We start from the raw sequence: 19282 nt of genomic DNA, 5'->3' as shown, positions 1-19282 counted from the left end.
CCATCAGGGCCTCCTGGGCCTCTAGCATGCTGGGTCCCCACTCCCAGGGACTTAGAAGAGATCGGGGAAGATGGTACCTGCGGGTCCTGCTGCACCGAGGGCGACCAACCTGTCAGGAGAGTCGGAGGAGTTGAAGGAGAAGCCTCCAGGGCGCAGCCCGTCTGAGAGGATGAAGACGCTGGTGAGGCGCTTCCAGTAGCCGGAGACGCTGACCCGCACAGAGCCGCGCCATCTTGTGAGGCCTCCGCAGCAGGAAAGAACGCCGTGAGCTTCAGCGGGCTCTTTTTCCCTCGCCTCCGGGTCATCATTAGGGGCCCCGACAGATCAGGTACCGGTGGGCACAATTGCCGTAGCGATACGCTCAGGAACAACGCTGTTTAGCCGCTATTAGGCCTGGGCTGCAGCGGAGCACAAGGTTTATGCGACCGCCGCCATGCACTCCCCATTCAGGTATTCTATGTATGCATGAAGCTGAGACTGTGGGCCCGCTTCCCACTGAATTCATGTCCAGTAATAAACTGGCTTTCAAACTTGCACATAAAAATGTTTGCCAGATTTGGTGCGACAGGGGACCCCATCGAGGTCCCCTGTTCCTGGAAAAAAAACTCCTCACCAAATCTGAAATAATTCTTTAGGAGAAAGATCTCCAACAATTCAATCAAAAATGCGAAAATCGAGAACACTGTTGCACCCCTCCATCCAAAACTACGTACGTCATGGACAATTCCGGCCCCCGCCGCGCACCAGGTGGGGATCGGACCGGGATGCCTGCTGAAATCATTCAGCAGGCATCCCGTGCAAATTCCCAGGGGGGGTCATCAGACCCCCCCCCCATGTCGGCGATCGCGGCAAATCGCAAGTGAATTCACACTTGCGATTTGCGTGATTCCGGGTCTATGGTGACCATGACACCCACAATCGCCCTGAAGGGATAGGAGTGAGGTGGCAGGGGTGCCACCCCTCCTATCCCTGCTATTGGTGGTCTAGACGCGACCACCAATAGCAGATCAGGGGCGGGGGGGTTAACTTTCGTTTTCCCAGGCCTGCCCACCCACAATAGGCGGGGCAGGACGGGGAAACCCGACAGGGACCGGTGCCAAAGATCCACTTACCGATCCGGAGGCTGCGGAGATCGGCGGGCGGAGACGGAGATCGGCGGGCGGAGACGGAGATCGGCGGGCGGAGACGGAGATCGGCGGGCGGCGACGTCGTGCGGCTGGATCCTACGGAAGCCGGTGAGTTGCCTAGCGACATCTGGAGGGTACAGTCTGAGACCACTAGATAGTGGTCTCTGACTGTAGCCCTCCAGATGTTGCAAAACTACAACTCCCAGCATGCCCAGACAGCTGTTTGGGCATGCTGGAATATGTAGTTTTGCAACAGCTGGAGGGCTACAGTTTGAGACCACTATCTAATGGTCTCTAAACTGTATCCCTCCAGATCTTGCCAAACTACAACTCCTAGCATGCCCAAACAGCTGTTTGCTGTCCGGGCATGCTGGGATTTGTAGTTTTGCAACAGCTGGAGGACCACAGTTTGGAGATCACTTTGCAGGGGTCTCTAAAACTGTAGCCCTCCAGATGTTGCAAAACTGCAAATCCCAGCATGCCCAAACAGCTGTCTCGGCATGCTGGGAGTTGTAGTTGCGTACCTCCAGCTGTTGCATAACTACATCTCCCAGCATGCCCTTTGGTGATCAGTACATGCTGGGAGTTATAGTTTTGCAACAGCTGGAGGCAGACTGGTTGGAAAATACTGAGTTAGATAACAGAACCTAACTGAAGGTTTTCCAACCAGTGTGCCTCCAGCTGTTGCAAAACTACAACTCCCAGCATGCACGGTCTGTCAGTACATGCTGGGAGTTGTAGTTTTGAAACAGCTGGAGGTTTGCCTCCCCCAGGTGAACGTACAGGGTACATTCACATGGGCAGGCTTACAGTAAGTTTCTTGCTTCAAGCTTGTGCTGCGGCAACTTTTTTGCCGCAGCGCAAACTCCTAGCGGGAAACTCACTGTAACCCGCCAGTGCGAATGTACCCTAAAAACACTACACTACACTAACACATAAAAAAGAGTAAAACACTACATATACACCCCCTTACACTGTCCCCCCCCAATAAAAATTAAAAACGTATTGTACGGCAGTGTTTCCAAAACAGAGCATCCAACTGTTGCAGAACAACAACTCCCAGCATTTCTGGACAGCCACTGACTGTCCAGGCATGCCGAGAGTTTAGCAATAGCTGGAGGCACCCTGTTTGGGAATCACTGGTGTAGAATAGCCCTATGTCTACCCCTATGCAATCCCTAATTTAGTCCTCAAATGCGCATGGCGCTCTCTCACTTCAGAGCCCTGTCGTATTTCAAAGAAACAGTTTAGGGCCACATATGGGGTATCTCCGTACTCGGTAGAAATTGTACTACAAATTTTGGGGGGCTTTTTCTCCTTTTACCCCTTATGAAAAGGAAAAGTTGAGATCTACACCAGCTTGTTAGTGTAAAAAAATAAAAAAATAAAAAAAAAAGACCCCCAAAATTTGTAACGCAATTTCTCCTGAGTACGGAAATACCCCATATGTGGTCGTAAAATGCTCTGTGGGCGCACAACAAGGCTCAGGAGTGAGAGCGCACCATGTACATTTGAGGTCTAATTTGGTGATTTGCACAGGGGTGGCCGATTTTACAGCGGTTCTGACATAAACACAAAAAAATTAATATCCACATGTGGCCCCATTTTGGAAACTACACTCCTCACGGAATGTAATAAGGGGTACAGTGAGCATTTACGCCCCACAGGTGTCTGACAGATTTTTGGAACAGTGGTCCGTGAAAATGAAAAATTAAATTTTTCATTTGCACAGCCCACTGTTCCAAAGATCTGTCAAACGCCAGTGGAGTGTAAATACTCACTGCACCCCTTATTAAATTCTGTGAGGGGTGTAGTTTCCAAAATAGGGTCACATGTGGGGGGGTTCACTGTTCTGGCACCACGGGGGGCTTTGTAAACGCACATGGCCCCTGACTTCCATTCCAAATTTTTTTTTCCCAAAAGCTCAATGGCGCTCCTTCTCTTCTGAGCATTGTAGTGCGCCAGTAGAGCACTTGACGTCCACACATGGGGTATTTCCATACTCAGAAGAGATGGCGTTTCAAATTTTGGGGGGCATTTTGTCCTATTACCCCTTGAAAAAAAAATATTTGTGGGAAAACTAGCATTTTAGTGGGAAAAAAAATCATTTACACATCCAACTTTCACGAAAAGTCGTCAAACACCTGTGGGGTATTAAGGCTCACTGGACCCCTTGTTACGTGCCTTGAGGGGTGCAGTTTTCAAAATAGTATGCCATGTGTTTTTTTTTTTGCTGTCCTGGCACCATAGGGGCTTCCTAAATGCGACATGCCCCCCAAAAACCATTTCAGCAAATTTTGCTTTTCAAAAGCTAAATGTGACTCCTTCTCTTCTGAGCATTGTAGTGCGTCCGCAGAGCATTTTACGTCCTAACATGGGGTATTTCCATACTCAGAATAGATGGGGTTACAAATGTTGGGGGTCATTTTGTCCTATTATCCCTTGTAAAAAAATCTAAATTTGAAGGAAAACTAGCATTTTAGTGAAAAAAAAAATAACTTTCACATCCAACTTTAACGAAAAGTCGTCAAACACCTGTGGGGTGTTAAGGCTCACTGGACCTTTTGTTACGTGCCTTGAGGGATGTAGTTTCCAAAATAGTATGCCATGTTTTTTTTTTTGCTGTTCTGGCACCATAGGGGCTTCCTAAATGTGACATGCCCCCCAAAAACCATTTCAGAAAAACTCACTCTCCAAAATCCCACTGTCGCTCCTTCCCTTTTGAGCCCTCTACTGCGCTTGCCGAACACTTGACATACACATATGAGGTATTTTCTTACTGGAGAGAAATTGGCTTACACATTTTAGGAAGATTTCTCTACTTTTACCCCTTGTAAAAATTCAATAACTGGGTCTACAAGAACATGCGAGTGTAAAAAATGAAGATTTTCTCCTTCAATTTGCTGCTATTCCTGTGAAACACCTAAAGGGTTAAAAAACCTTTTGAATGTCATTTTGAATACTTTGAGGGGTGCAGTTTTTAGAATGGGGTCATTTGTGGGGTATTTCTAATAAGAAGGCCCTTCAAATCCACTTCAAACAGAACTTGTCCCTGAAAAATTTCGATTTTGAAAATTTTGTGAAAAATCGGAAAATTGCTGCTATACTTTGAAGCCCTCAGATGTCTGCCAAAAGTAAAAAAATGTCAACTTTATGATGGAAACATAAAGTAGACATATTGTAAATGTGAACCAATATATAATTTATTTGGAATATTAATTTTCCTTATAAGCAGAGAGCTTCAAAGTAAAAAAAAAATGCGAAATTTTCAATTTTTTCATCAAATTTTGGAATTTTTCACCAAGAAGTATCGACAAAGTAGTCGAAAAAATTTTACCACTAACATAAAGTAGAATATGTCAGGAAAAAACTATCTCGGAATCAGAATGAAAGGTAAAAGCATCCCAGAGTTATTAATGTTTAAATTGAAAGTGGTCAGATGTGCAAAAAATGTCCGTGTCCTACAGTGAAAATTGGCTGGGTCCTTAAGGGGTAAAAGCAATCAGGAACATTTGCATGTTTAGCATGTCAGAACTGCAATGCTATCATAAAAGGGGATGTGGTAGTGCACCCCATGAAAGGGACTAGAATCCCGATCAGGCGATGGCACTCGAGCAACAGCACACAGGTGATTTATTTCCTAAAATGCCCTCGTGGAAAGGGCTACGTTGGCCAAACCACAAGGAGCATCAAACAGAGGATCAATGAACACAAAAGCGCTGTCAGGACTTACAAAAAAGAACAGGACAGTTTGAAACTAGTCTAGCGAGACATTTTTCTGAATATAGGCATCACGTTAATGAACTTAGATGGCTTAGAACTTAGATTGAAAATGTGAAGGGTGAAAATAAAGAACAAATTACCGTATTTATCGGCGTATAACACGCACTTTTTAGGCTAAAATTTTTAGCGGGCGCTTTAAATCAATGAACTGCAGCGGCTTTACAGGTGCAGAGACCTGCCGTCGCTGCCGGCTTCTCTGCCCCTGCCTGTCCTGGGGTCTAGAGCCCTGTTGCCGGCCCTTCTCTCCCCCTGGCTATTGGTGCTATGCACTGCGAGACGCAATGACGTCACTCGTCATTGCGCCGCGCCGTGCAGTGCATAGCAACGACGCTGGGGACGCACACCGGAGGCCTGAAGCAGCGCGGACCCGACCCCGGCAACAGGTAATTATACAACCGGGGATGGGGGAGGCAACGGGGCAGCGGCGCCGGCAATGGGTGCCGCTGCCCCTTCTCTCCCTCGCTCTATCGGCGCCGCTGCCCCATTGCCGGAGCCGCTTCTCTCCCCCTGGCAATCGGCACCGGCAATGGGGCGCCGGCACCGATAGTCAGGGGGAGAGAACGGGCAGTGGCGCAGATAGCCAGCGGGAGAGAAGCGGCGGCAGCAGGGCTCTAGACCCCAGGAAGGGCAGAGGGAGAGAAGCGGGCAGCGAAGGCATCTCTCCCCCTGCCTTTCCTGGGGGCTTCTGCGGGGTCAGAAACAGTCTATCGGGGTATACGCATGCACACACACGCACCCTCATTTTACCAAGGATATTTGGGTAAAAAACTTTTTTTACCCAAATATCCTTGGTAAAATGAGGGTGCGTGTTATAGGTCGGTGCGTGGTATACCCCGATAAATAGGGTCAAATGAAATTACTAAGAAATGAGGTACACTGGATACAGAAACTAGGCACTTTAAAACCGAATGGAATTAATGAGATCTGCAACTTTAATGTCTTTTTATAACTAAGGATATACTGGATCTTTGATACTTTTTGTAATTCTCGTTGTAGAGTTGAGATCTCGCGAGAGCAATAGATTTATTTAACATGGTGATGGGCGTTTTTCACATTATGCTTGACAAAGAAGGCGTTGCCTTTGAAACGTTGCATGGACTTTTCACACCCTCGGGTGTAGGAGATGGCCGTACCTATGGACACAGGTCATACAAATATAGAGAACCTGGTGAGCTGATCTAAATCTCCGACTGGACACTGCTGAAATATTTTTGTGCACATGGGTGAATATTATTTTCTTTTTGTAAGAGAATTGTTATCCTCTTTATCATATATAAAGGAAACTTTTGAGCAGCAATTCCAGCGTGTTATTATTTTTTCTTGGATGCATTGTGCTGAGTATACAGCGCTCAGGAAACCACGCTAGCCCCATGTACACCAGTCCCCAATTGTTAATTAAAAGACTGGGACACAATATTAAACACTGTTATACAGGTTGTGCACACACTACTTTACATTGTAGCAGAGTCTCATTTCTTCAGTGTTGTCAAATGAAAAGATATAATAAAATATTTACAAAAAGTGTGAAGGGTGGACTCTCTTATGTGAGATACTTTACATAGCACCAAGTGGTTTTACTTTGAGCACAATTCATTATAAATGTGATATTTTAATGAAAACCTGATAATTTGTTGTTATTGTTCCGTGGAAATCTTTGTTATTGTTCTGCTGTCCTTTTGAAAAGTTAGGATCTACATACAAGGTCTACACTATATACTAGAGGATGTCTTCTAATACAAAAGAAATGAGCACCATCAGTAAAGTGTAGGCAGGTAGTGAAGCAGTATTAGAATAATACTTCAGTCAAATACTGCCACCTACTGTTATCTGAAGACTTATCTCAATGGGTCTTCATTAGCACAATGAATGTAATGTTATAAAAAGAACCATAATGGCCTAAATTGTGTTATATTATAAATAACCATGAGCTTTAAACAGCTGTCAAAGAGTGGCTCACACCATGTGAAAAAAAAAATGTATGTCCCTGCCTATTGCCCATCTATCCCTAACCCCATTCCTGCCTTTAAAAATTTTTTTAAAACCTAAGAAATATATTTTTGTCTACCAGGTAGTGTGCTCACTTACCAGACAGACTTCCCCAGCAGGCGCAATGTCACTGATGCCTGCTGGGGGAGCAGACTTTAGCTCATTTATGCTGCGCTCTTGTCGGGATCGCGCATAGATGAGCGGCAAATAGCACGACAGGCTGCTTTGGGGTCTCCTCCTCCCTGTTTAGCAGTGTAGTGTTATCCAGGGAGGAGGAGTACAGGAGCATCGCCCACCTTCTGTGCTATTCTACACCGCCGAGACCCGGGACCGAAACGAAGTACGGGTAAGTGAAATAAGACCTCACTTGTACAGTCCTGGAGCATCAGTGCAGCACTGAGATGCGCTGCCTCCAGACTGTACATGCCGGGGGCGGGGACAGCAGGCGCACGAGGCCAGGCAGCCAATGCATGCAGCCCAGGTGTTCACAGGGCTCCCTCCCGCCTGTCTGATTGACAGGCAGGGAGCGAGCGCAGGCTGACCGAATTCGGACTGAATGCCCAGTCGGGATCGGTCCGAATGCAGCTGTGACGTCACAGCAGGCTGCAGCTGGCCACTAGGTGGGAGACCCTTAGTGGCCGGATTTCAAGTGCAAAATAAAATAATTTAAAACACAAAATAAATAATAGAAGTATATTAGAGATGTTGTAGTACATAAGTACTACAACATATAAAAATGTAAAAAAAAGTTGGGACACCCCCCATGCACAGTAGATTGTCTCACAAAAATCAATGGGTTTGGCCACCATTCATCAAGTATGTGTAGCCAACCTAACATGCATTATACACTTAGAGGCCAGTTTATTACATTTACCCAATCTCAATTATTTGAGGGGGCTGAAATCTGACTTGCCACCTCATTCAGATCTGTTTGTTTTTACAAGTCTAATGTCTTTACGTGAAGCTTCAGCATATAATAGACATTTCATAATGTCCAGTCCCTGATGTTTGTCTTATGCTCCCCACTCTAAGGCTTTAAGACTATATTCATACACCATTTTTTTGTTTGTGTCCGTTTTTATGTCTCATGAAACATTTTTTTCCCTTAATTTAATGATATTTAACTTAAAAGGGGTACTGTAGCCAGAATTAACTTATCCCCTGTGGATAGGGCATAAGTTAATTCTGGCTGCAGTATCCCTTAAGGGTACATTCACACGCCATTACTAGCAGCAGGTTTCACGCTGCGGGAAACCTGCTGCGAGTTACGCTACCATTGATTTGAATGGGTCCACAGACAGTCCGCAATAGTGTCAGATTTGTGGACTGTCCGCGGACCCATTTAAATCAATGGTAGCGTAACTCGCAGCGGGAAAGTCGCTGCTAGCCACTAGCGTGTGACTGCACCCTTAATGGGAACGTTTCAGACATGTTTCTGTCTGTAAAATCCCTGCTTTTTCTAGGCTCAAATTGAGCTGCAAAAACTGTAAAGGGGCTGCACTGACAGGAGCAGAGAAGATAAGAACTGGAAGTGTTTTAATCCCTAGCTCCCTGTTTGTCAGGACACTATAGGTGGCTACCACACACCGTATCAATAAAACTACAAAAAATAAGCCTACATACAGCTTCAGTTATCGAAAAGTAAAAAAGTTATAGGGTCATAAAATGGCAATTTAAATAATTTCAAGTAATCTTGTGCAGTAAAACATGATGGAATCTTTGTGGAATTTGGAAACATATTGGGTAACATTGCAATCATACTAATTTGAGGAATACAGATATGTAGTCTTACAGCACAATGATGGAGCCGCAAAAATGTGAGAAGGCTACAGCCTACAGTGCACATGCAAGAGCTGGGCACCAATTCTCACGCTACTCAGATGATGTTGGCGACATGCAGGGGCAGTTCAACTGCAGCACTTACTTCATGTTGCACTTGCATGTCATAGAGATTTGCTGCTCAGCCCTCCCCTAAGTCCATTACAAAGGCCACATTGCTCTGTCAGAGTGAACTCTGATTAATTAAAGGTAACAGTATTGATAGGAATTAAATTTCGGATCAAAAAGGCTCTGAGTAAAAAAAAAAAACACACACACACACACAAAAACCATCAGCTGCACTATATAAGCAGGAAAAAAAAAAGGTAGCCCTGAATCAACCGAGGGTTTATATGTTTCCTATGTTTGGAAAGACATAGGGGGGAAAGTCACTTCCAGTTACATCTGGCAGCAGCTTAAATCCCTATGAGCAAAAATAGATTTTATATACCCTAGTGTACATCATATAATTTTTGTAAATTTTAATAACCCAGAAATAAGTTGTATCTATGTATAGCTCACAGTTGGATCTTGTTTTATTCGGAAAGTTCTCTCCTCCTCTTTTTAGTGGTGTCAACTGCATATCTGTAAATACATAATTATTACAATCTAAATGTCTAGAATAGTGAGTAAAATTTTTGTCTATTTGTGCATTATAATATTCACATTTAATGTAATAAATTTTACATTAAACTATAATTTTGTATTTCTTGTTGACTACTTTAAAAGTCTGCAAAGTTGGCCCAGTGTCAGCTGAGGAATGAATACGTCTGCCTTACAGTGTTGAGTTTCACAGCTTCTGTGACAAGTAGATGGATGGATTGTGAAAACACTCTTGACAAATGTTGTACACTTTACTTTTAGAGTATATAAGCGCTAGTTCTCAAACATCATTCATCACTGTATGTCAGCGCAGAAGAGATTAAATACTAGGTTTAAGATGTTTTAATCGCTTCTGTGACACCTAATTTACTCAAACACTTAGGTTCCTCCGTTTAGTCTTCTGCATCACCTGTAAGGATTAAACACAGGCTGGGTTCACAGGCAGGTATAGTACATTTAGGGGAAATAAAATGCTTTTTGTTTTTAACCTGAATCGTCACAGTTTGGCTTTGCCATTATTAGCAATGTGATTTTAACAGGTAAAAAGTTATTTAATATTCATCTGTTAAAACCACACTGTCAATAAATACATTGCAAAACTGCCATATTTGTGGTAAAAACCTGTTTGGTTATGCTATATAAATGTGGGCAATTTCTAAGTAACAAAAATGTGACCGTCATAGCATGATAAAAATGCTAACAAAATTTACAGTGAAAACCCAGCCTAAGAGTATCTTAATCTTACTATGTCATGTCTGTGTATTGCTAACAACAAGGATAATACTGTCAATCAGGATCACACACAAGCAGCACATTTTAGTACTTACTTGGACAGCAGAACCAGGCCATAAATACCTTAAAGGCGTAGAACAGTGTTGCCCGGGATAATGCCGTAGCCAAAAACATCCTTGGGCTAACTATAAACCGCTAGATGGGCGATAAGACACACCAGCCAATGGGAAAAATGAAAAAGCAAGAAAAACACCACAGAGAAACGACCAGGAGCACTGATCCAAAGACACCTTCAATCAACACCAGCAAGCACAAGTACACCCAAGGTAGGTAACAAGGGCCCCTTGACCAAACCCGTTGGTGGGCAAGGTCAAAGGGGAGCAAGAAGGAAAATGCGCATCTCTTCTCCTGCAGGACAGAAAATACAAAAACACAACGTTCTTTCTGTCTCATTGGGGTTTTAAAGGACTTCAGTTGTTTAGCTTTCATTGTTTTATTGCCTACAGGTAACTTTTACTTAATTGGCCTTAGCAGGATAAAAGAGCTAGTTAAAGGGGTACTCCATCCCTAGACAGCTTATCCCGGGGGTTCCGCCACTAGGGACCCCTGCAATCTCGGCTGCGGCACCCCAGACATCCGGTGCACGGAGCGAACTTCGCTCTGTGCTGGATGACTGGCAATGCGGACTGGAGGCTTGTGACGTCACGGCCATGCCCCCTTAATGTGAGTCTATGTGAGGGGACGTCTCGCCCCCTCCAACAGACTTGCATTGAGGGGGAGTGGCCGTGGTGCGGCCATGACGTCACGAGCTTCTGGTGCTGAACCCGACACTCTAAGGAAATCCAGGTGCAGGACGGAGATCGCAGGGGTCCTTTGAATAGGGGATAAGATGTCTAGGGGCGGAGTACCCTTTTAACCCTTTTGTATGTGCTGCCGAGGGGCAAAACAGACTAAAATGTCACATGTATATAAGTATTCAGGGAAGAACTTATCAAGGGTAGTGTAGGAGAATGATTTTTCTTCACCTTTAATGTGTGATGTGTATGTTAACTAAATGTATTAAATGCTTACATGGCATGTGATAAATATGGAGCTAGTATTCTACCAATTTTTCTGCAACTTTTTAAGCCGTTGCCAGTTTTTAAAAGCTAGGTCTGGGCTGGAGATTGCAAAAAGTATCTAAGGGATTCTAGGACTCTCTCAGGCACTTCTCATCACCTGCCAATAACATCCCTACAATGAAGAATGGTAGTGGCAGCATCATGCTGTGGGAGTGTTTTTCAGTGGCTGATACAGTGAGACTGGTCAGTGTGGAGAGAAACTGAATGAACAAAGTACAGATATATTGTCCTGAGTATATTATCCTGAGTGCTCTGGATTCATCTTTCAACCAGATAATGATCTTATGCACATACAGTCAAGACAGCACAGGAGTGGCTGGGCCAAGTACTGAGTAAAGGGTCTGAATAACTCATGTCAATGTAATATTTTAGTTTTTCCTTTTCAATAATTTAGCAATGTTTTCACTTTGTCATTATGAGGTATTCAGTACAGAATGATGGAGGAAAACTTTTTATTTTTTTTATTTTTTAGCACAAGGCCACAACCTAACAAAATGCGAAAGGGTCCGAAGACTTTCCGGATACATTGTAAACCTAAAGCTGGTAATTTAATGGAAATATTGCAGTATGCTGCAGTACCGGAAACTAACACTAGTTAATGGTCCCCCTATGGGGGGCATGATGTATAATGAAGATTAAAAAATGCATCAGTTATGCTGTAATTTTATCCTGCTATTATAGTATTTGCAGTTAAGTGGAAAAAGTCATAGGCTCCTAGTGTATTCATAGCATCGCTGTCATTTAGCATTTGTAGTCACTGAAACAGTAGACATCAGGCAGGCAAAAATAGGATGAAATCTAAAGTGACATTAAGTAAAGATCAGAGAACAGGTCTATTACCAAACATGTGGCGGTCCACACCAAACAGGTTCCATTACTTGTTTGTCTGGCCAGGCTGAGCTGCCCCTGCTGGGGTGTCTAGACATATTCCTTCCAGCATAGATAAGCAACCATGGAAACTGACGGCAATGACTTATAATAGCAGGTGGATATTTACAGAGTACAGTATGACTTACTATTCATTGTTGGCCAGGAAATAATCCCTAGGCCTAAATTTATCCTCCAACATATTAAAAGGATCTGCTTAAACAGAACATATTGGGGGGAATATTCAAAGAATTAAAGGAATTAAAGGATAGGGGATAAAATGTCTGATTGCGGGGGTCCCGCTGCTGGGGACCCCCGGGATCTCTGCTGCAGCACCCTGCTATCATTACTGCACAGAGCAAACTCGCTCTGTGCGTAATGACGGGCAATACAGGGGCCGGAGCATCATGATGTCACGGCTCCCCCTCAATACAAGTCTATGGGAGAGGGCGTGGCGGCCATCACGCCACCCCCCATAGATTTGCATTAAGGGGGTGGGCCGTGATGTCACGAGGGGTGGAGCCGTGACATCACGATGCTCCGGCCCCTGTATCGCCCGCCATTACACACAGAGAGAGTTTGCAGCAGCGGGACCCCCTCGATCAGACATCTTATCCCCTATCCTTTGCATAGGGGATAAGATGTCTAGGGGCGGAGTACCCCTTTAAAGGCCACAATTTTTTTTTTTAATGCCACATATTCAGATATTTAGCACACAATTAAGCGCCCGGTTATCCAATTTTTTTTTTTAAAGGGGCGTGGTTAGGCTTTGCTATTAGCAAATGAAGAATAGGTAGTCCAGCAGTACCTTTAAAATGTACATCCTTTATTGAACTTTTCTTTAAAATGCAGAGCACACACCATACACCTTCACCTGGTCAGCAAACCTCTCCTATGGACGCGTTTCGAACGCATGCGCGTTCTTCTTGAAGAACGCGCATGCGTTCGAAACGCGTCCATAGGAGAGGTTTGCTGACCAGGTGAAGGTGTATGGTGTGTGCTCTGCATTTTAAAGAAAAGCTCAATAAAGGATCTACATTTTAAAGGTACTGCTGGACTACCTATTCTTCATTTGCTTACAAGTACCAAGCCGGGCTCGAGTCCTTGCAGACCGTGGAGGAGGTGAGCTGAGAGACTTATTTTTCTATACTCATTTGCTATTAGCACCCTATTTTCAAATGTTTAGCACCACTTTTTGGTGCACAAAGTGTTGTAGCTAATACAAAGTAAACCTGGTCTTAAATGGGCCCTCTCAATAAAACACATTTTTGCTATTGCACTCCTTATGGTCAGGGCAGTCTTTAATTTTTATTGGTTTTATTGGACCCTGGGCAAGCAATTCCCCTCCTACCTCCCCCCCCCCCCCTGACCGACCGACTGACACACACTAAATGACATACACCTACAGACACACACTGTATACAGTGGTCCTTCAACATACGATGGTAATCCGTTCCAAATGAACCATCGTTTGTTGAAACCATCGTATGTTGAGGGATCCGTGCAATGTAAAGTATAGGATGTTATACTCACCTGTCTCCGCCGCTTCGGACCGTCACCGCTCGTCACCGCTGCCCTGGATGTCGCCCTCCATCGCTGTCGCCGCGTCCCCGGGCCGTCCCCGACGCTCCGGACGTCTTTGCTTCCCCGGCATCCTCTCTCTCCGTCACTGCCATCACGTCACTACGCACGCCACTCCTATTGGATGACGAGACGGCGTGCGCGGCGACGTGATGACGAAGGAGAGCACCGGCAATGCAGGGGATCCCAAAGAGGACACTCCGGAGCCCAGAGGACAGGTAAGAGACCATCACCGGAGCACACGGGGCACTGTAAACGGCTATCCGAAGGCAGCTGAAGCAGTCTGCACTGCCGGATAGCTGTTTATGCGATGGCCCCGACATACAAAAGCATCGTATGTTGATGCTGCCGTCAACATGCGATGGCCTCTGAGAGGCCATTGCATGTTGAAATTGTCGTATGTCGGGGCAATCGTAGGTAGGGGGGTCACTGTACAAACACACTCACCTGTCCACCTGGGATTCTTCTTTCCTGCGACGGCCGGAACTAACATGTGACGTCACTGACATCCTCCTGCACAGGTCCGCGGAGGAACGTAACTTGCGCGACGTCCTCCGTCAGTCCTGGCCGCGGGCTCACTGTTATAAAGGCCGCGGCTCTGTTTTAGAACAGTGAGCCACAGCCAGGGGTGGACTGACAATTCATGGGGCCCCTGAGCAAAAGATGATCATGGGGCCCCCATATGTAAGCCACACCAATACAGATGCCCCACCCACATACAATAAATAAAGAAAATATTAAAAAGTAAACTTACGTTTACTTAAGGACACAGAAAATTTCATTTTTGTTTTACATTTTTTTCCTCCTCACATTTTAAGAGGCATAACTTATTTACCACCTACAGACCCATATGAGGGCCTGTTTTTTGCAGGACCAATTGTACTTTGTAATGACACCTTTCATTTTACCATAAAATTTATGGCGCAACCAAAAACATTATTATTTGTGTGGGGAAATTCTAACCCCCAATAACTTTCTTATTTTTCTGTATACGGGGCTGTATGAAAGCTAATTTTTTTTGTGCCGTGATCTATAGTTTTATTTTTGTTTTATTGGAACTTTTTATGAATTTTTTTCTCATATATGAATGGACCAAAAATCTGAAATGCTGGACTATTTTTAACATTTACGCCATTTACCGTATGGTTTAACTAACATTATATTTTAATTAGTTCGGACATTTTCACATGCAGCAATACCACTTATGTTTATTTTTTGTTTACATTACTTTATTTTACAAAATGGGGGGTGATATAAACTTATATTAGGAAAGCGGCTTATTCGCATGTATTACTTTGTTTAGTGTTGCATAACAGTAAACAATGCTGTGTTACAGAACAGTATTGAATAGTGAGTGTTATTGGCCACACGGTTTCAGCATTCCCAGACACATAAATGGTAATTTATGTGTCAGGGAATGCTGAAACTGGCAGTTAGTTACTAACTAACTACAACTCCCAGCATGCCCTGAGGCAGCCTATGGTTGGGCATCTGCTCCAAACCAAAACTACAGCTCCCAGCATGTTGCACTATATAGTAGTACAGTTTAGGTTATTGTGCAACATGCTAAGAGTTGTAGTTTTGGTTTGGGGCAGCTGCAGAGCCATAGGCTGTATCCCTGCCCGGGCTCGCTTCACTTGGAACCGGGGGACCATCCCAGAGCAAGAGATACCCTTCACCATCACTAGTAAAGGGGGCCTCCCTGGGAGGAGGGGAGCTTTTAAGGGTGACCCCAGCCGCATTCGTTTTATTGGAAAAAAAAAAATGGTGACGGGGCCAGGAGTGGGGGTTTGCTAGCAGCACTGCCCGAGTCTGCCCCTGGCCGCAGTGCAGCAGCAGTGCCGGCCCTGCCTGGAATGGTGGCAGCTTGCTGCTTTAGCGTGGGGCTGAAGGCTAGCTGCTTTGAACCCCCAGGAATGACAGGGCCCAGGGCAGCTGCCCCTTTTGCCCTGTGTTAAAGACGGCCCTGCTTATGGTAAATAAAAAATCTTTCTAATATACTTTGTTTTTAAAAAGGTTTTCTATGTTTTATTTGTGTTTAAAAAAGCTGCCACTAGGTGTCTTCCTACTTGTCCAGAGCACATTTCCCCCATTCCTTGCACAGACTTTGGACTCCTGCTGGCCCAGCAGAAGTCCAAACACAGGAAATGCAGTCTGGAGTGCTGAGGGGGGGGGGGGGGGGTGCAGCCTTATCCAATCATAGCTCATCTCACACTTAACTGCCGTTTGCTGTTGGTTGCAGAGTAAGTTCTAACCTGTGGCTTCAGATGATGTCACACCTGCTGGGTAACGCCCCTTCCCAGTCTGTGAACTTGAACCTGAGCAGAAAATACAGAGCAATATCAAGGTAGAAAACTAAAAAAAAAATATATAAAAATAAAGGCGGGTTTATCATGATTGGGGCAGTGAACTGGGAGGATTATAACATTTATCAAGTTAATGAGAGGTACTCTTTAAATGATTTACTATGGTGCTTCTATGCCCAAAATTTTCAAAAGACCAAACACACTTCTGAAAATGAGGCGCCATTAACACTCTTTGAGGCACAAAATAAAGAGCCCTAATAACACAAGTCTTTGAATATCCCCCCATTAGCTTTTATCAATCTAATAATATTTTGCCATTATACTTCTCTTCCTAATTTTGGCTAAAATAAAAATCATTCAAAACCTGTTAAGTAAGGCTTATTTCACACTGGGATATTTGTTGGTATAATTGCAAAAAAAGTATGCCAATATATACTGTGGCATACAATGGGCACATTGGGGGAGATTCTCAAAGAATTTTGCACCCCAAAAAAAATCTATTTCATGCCAACATTTTGACGTGAAAAGCATTGACCACATTTTTTAAAGAGCTTTTTGCCGCGGTTTACACGTTAGTTTTGTAAAAGTGGGCATGTCCACATATATTGTCTGCTTTACATGATATTTTCAAAGGGGTGAGAGTCCAGTTTACATCAAAAATTTCACACCAGCTTTTTGATCACAGAAATGGTTGTAGTTTTATTGTTTTTTTGTTTTTTATTCTTAGTTTTTTTGGTGAAAAGGTGTTATTTAAGTAATTATCAAAAAAAGAAATAATTAAAATTGAAAAATGTTATTTAAAAAAAATATTTTTTTTTTTTCTTGGTCACTGCACCTGCACTCACATTTTTTTTATATATCAACTGGCTCCAGAAAGTTAAACAGGTTTGTAAATAACTTCTATTAAAAAATCTTAATCCTTCCAATAATTATCAGCTGCTGAAGTAGAGTTGTTCTTTTCTGTCAGTGCTTTTTCCTGACATCTCCACTTGTCTCGGGAACTGCACAGAGTAGAAGAGGTTTGCTATGGGGATTTGCTTCTACTCTGGACAGTTCCCAAGACAGGTGTCATCAGGGAGCACTTAGACAGAAAAGAACAACTCAACTTCAGCAGCTCATAAGTACTGAAAGGATTAAGATTTTTTAATAGAAGCAATTTACAAATCTGTTTAACTTTCTGGAGCCAGTTGATATATAAAAAAAACTTTTTCCCTGGATAACCCCTTTAAGGACCAGAGCATTTTTTGCACATCTGACCACTGTCACTTTAAGCATTAATAACTCTAGGATGCTTTTTCTTTTCATTCTGATTGTTTTTTATGACATATTCTACTTTATGTTAGTGGTAAATTTTTGTCGATACTTGCATCCTTTCTTGGTGAAAAATTCCAAAATTTGATGAAAAAATTGAAAATTTAGCATTTTTCTAACTTTGAAGCTCTCTGCTTATAAGGAAAATAGACTTTCCAAATAAATTATATATTGATTCACAAATACAATATCTCTCTACTTCATGTTTGCATCATAAAGTTGACATGTTTTTACTTTTGGAAGACATCAGAGGGCGTCAAAGTTCAGCAGCAGTTTTCAAATTTTTCACAAAATTTTCAAAATTGGAATTTTTCAGGAACCAGTTCAGTTTTGAAGTGGATTTGAAGGGCCTTCATATTAGAAATACCCCCTAAATGACCCCATTATAGAAACAGCACCCCTCAAACTATTCAAAATGACATTCAATAAGTGTGTTAACCCTTTAGGTGTTTCCCAGCAATAGCAGCAAAGTGAAGGAGAAAATTCAAAATCTAAATTTTTTACACTCACATGTTCATCTAGACCCAGTTTTAAAATTTTTACAAGGGGTAATAGGAGAAAAAGCCCCCCAAAATGTGTAACCCAATTTCTCTTGAGTAAGGAAATACCTCATGTGTGTATGTGAAGTGTTCGGCGGGCGCAGTAGAGGGCTCAGAAGGGAAGGAGCGACAATGGGATTTTGGAGAGTGAATTTTGCTGAAATGGTTTTTGGGGGGCATGTCGCATTTAGGAAGCCCCTATTGTGCCAGCACAGCAAAAATAAATAAATAAATAAAAATGGCATACTATTTTGGAAACTACACCTATCAAGGCACGTAACAAGGGGTCCAGTGAGCCTTAATACCACACAGGTGTTTGACGACTTTTCATTAAAGTCAGATGTGTAAAGGAAAAAAAAAATTTTTCACTAAAGTGCTGTTTTTCCCCCAAATTTACCATTTTTTACAAAGGGTAATGGGAGAAAATTCCCTTCAAAATTTGTAACCCCATCTCTTCTGAGTATGGAAATACCCCATGTTAGGACGTAAAATGCTCTGCAGACGAACTACAATGCTCAGAAGAGGAGGAGCATGCGGCGTAGACCGAAATTCCCACGGGCGTACAGCTATGCCCTTGGTCCTTAAAGGGGTAGTCCATTGGTGAAAAACATATCCCCTATCCTAAGGATAGGGGAAAAGTTTGAGATCGCGGGGGGTCCGACCGCTGGGGCCCCCTTCGATCTCTCTGTACGGGGGCCAGGCTCTCCGGCCAGATAGCGGGTGTCAACCACCGCACGAAGCGGCGGCCAACACGACCCCTCAATACATCGCTATGGCAGAGCCAGAGATTGCCAAAGGCAGCACTACGGCTCTGTTATAGAGTTGTATTGAGGGGGTGTGTCGGCCGCCGCTTTGTGCGGGGGTCGACACGCCCCCTTCCCGCGGGCTGTCGGGGGCCCCGTACAGGAGATCGTGGGGGGCCCCAGCGGACGGACCCCCCCGCGATCTGCAACTTATCCCCTATCCTTAGGATAGGGGATAAGTTGTTCACCACTGGATATCTCCTTTAAGTACCAGGGAGCGAGAGCGTACCTGTACACCCGTGGTCCCTAAGCTCAGAAATGTTTAATTTATACAGTTATCGCTTGTCTGGGCACTAGTAACCATGGAATATTTTGTGAGATGTTTCTGCCAGAATTTTCTGGGATGTAAAATTTGGTGCAAAAATTAGCAATGTTGGCGCCAAAATTGCCGATTTGGGCGCCAAACTCTGCAATTTTGGCACAAAAAAATCCAATATGGCTGCAGCAAAAAAAATAAAAATTTGGCACAAAGAAAAACAAGAGTGGCACGAAAACTAATTTTCACATATTTTCAAAGCAGCACAAAAGACCTTTGAAAATGCGAGGAGAAAAAAAAAAGGTGTGAATAATATCGCTGGAACAGAAATTACAGTAGTTTTTGAGAATCTCCCCCATTATGATTAATGGACCGAACATAGTCTATTAGTGACTATGCTTAGTCCATTTCTGAACTTATACTTTTATTTGACATAACTCAAAAGAACA

The 19282-nt window shown here is 43.7% G+C and overlaps 1 protein-coding gene across 18 annotated transcripts in view; it reads right to left on the bottom strand.

Moving 5' to 3' along the window:
• Positions 1-19282, bottom strand: part of TERB1 (telomere repeat binding bouquet formation protein 1) — a 104424-nt gene that overhangs the window by 15024 nt on the left and 70118 nt on the right. For 9 of the 18 annotated variants that reach the window (XM_056526085.1, XM_056526084.1, XM_056526091.1 and 6 more), the window contains 2 exons: positions 15874-15936; positions 9237-9299 (listed from right to left, as the gene is read on the bottom strand). The exons of 2 other annotated variants lie outside the window; for them this stretch is intronic. In XM_056526085.1, the coding sequence (XP_056382060.1) occupies positions 9237-9299; positions 15874-15936 (126 nt within the window). Of the gene's footprint in view, positions 1-9236; positions 9303-15840; positions 15937-19282 lie in introns of all 18 variants that reach the window. 7 more of the 18 variants (XM_056526078.1, XM_056526079.1, XM_056526080.1 and 4 more) reach the window with 3 other exon arrangements.

This window comes from Hyla sarda, chromosome 6, assembly GCF_029499605.1.
Source record: "Hyla sarda isolate aHylSar1 chromosome 6, aHylSar1.hap1, whole genome shotgun sequence".
NCBI classification, from domain to species: domain Eukaryota; kingdom Metazoa; phylum Chordata; class Amphibia; order Anura; family Hylidae; genus Hyla; species Hyla sarda.
The sequence above is the reverse complement of the archived record's forward strand: the minus strand, read 5'-3'. Positions and strand labels throughout refer to the sequence as shown.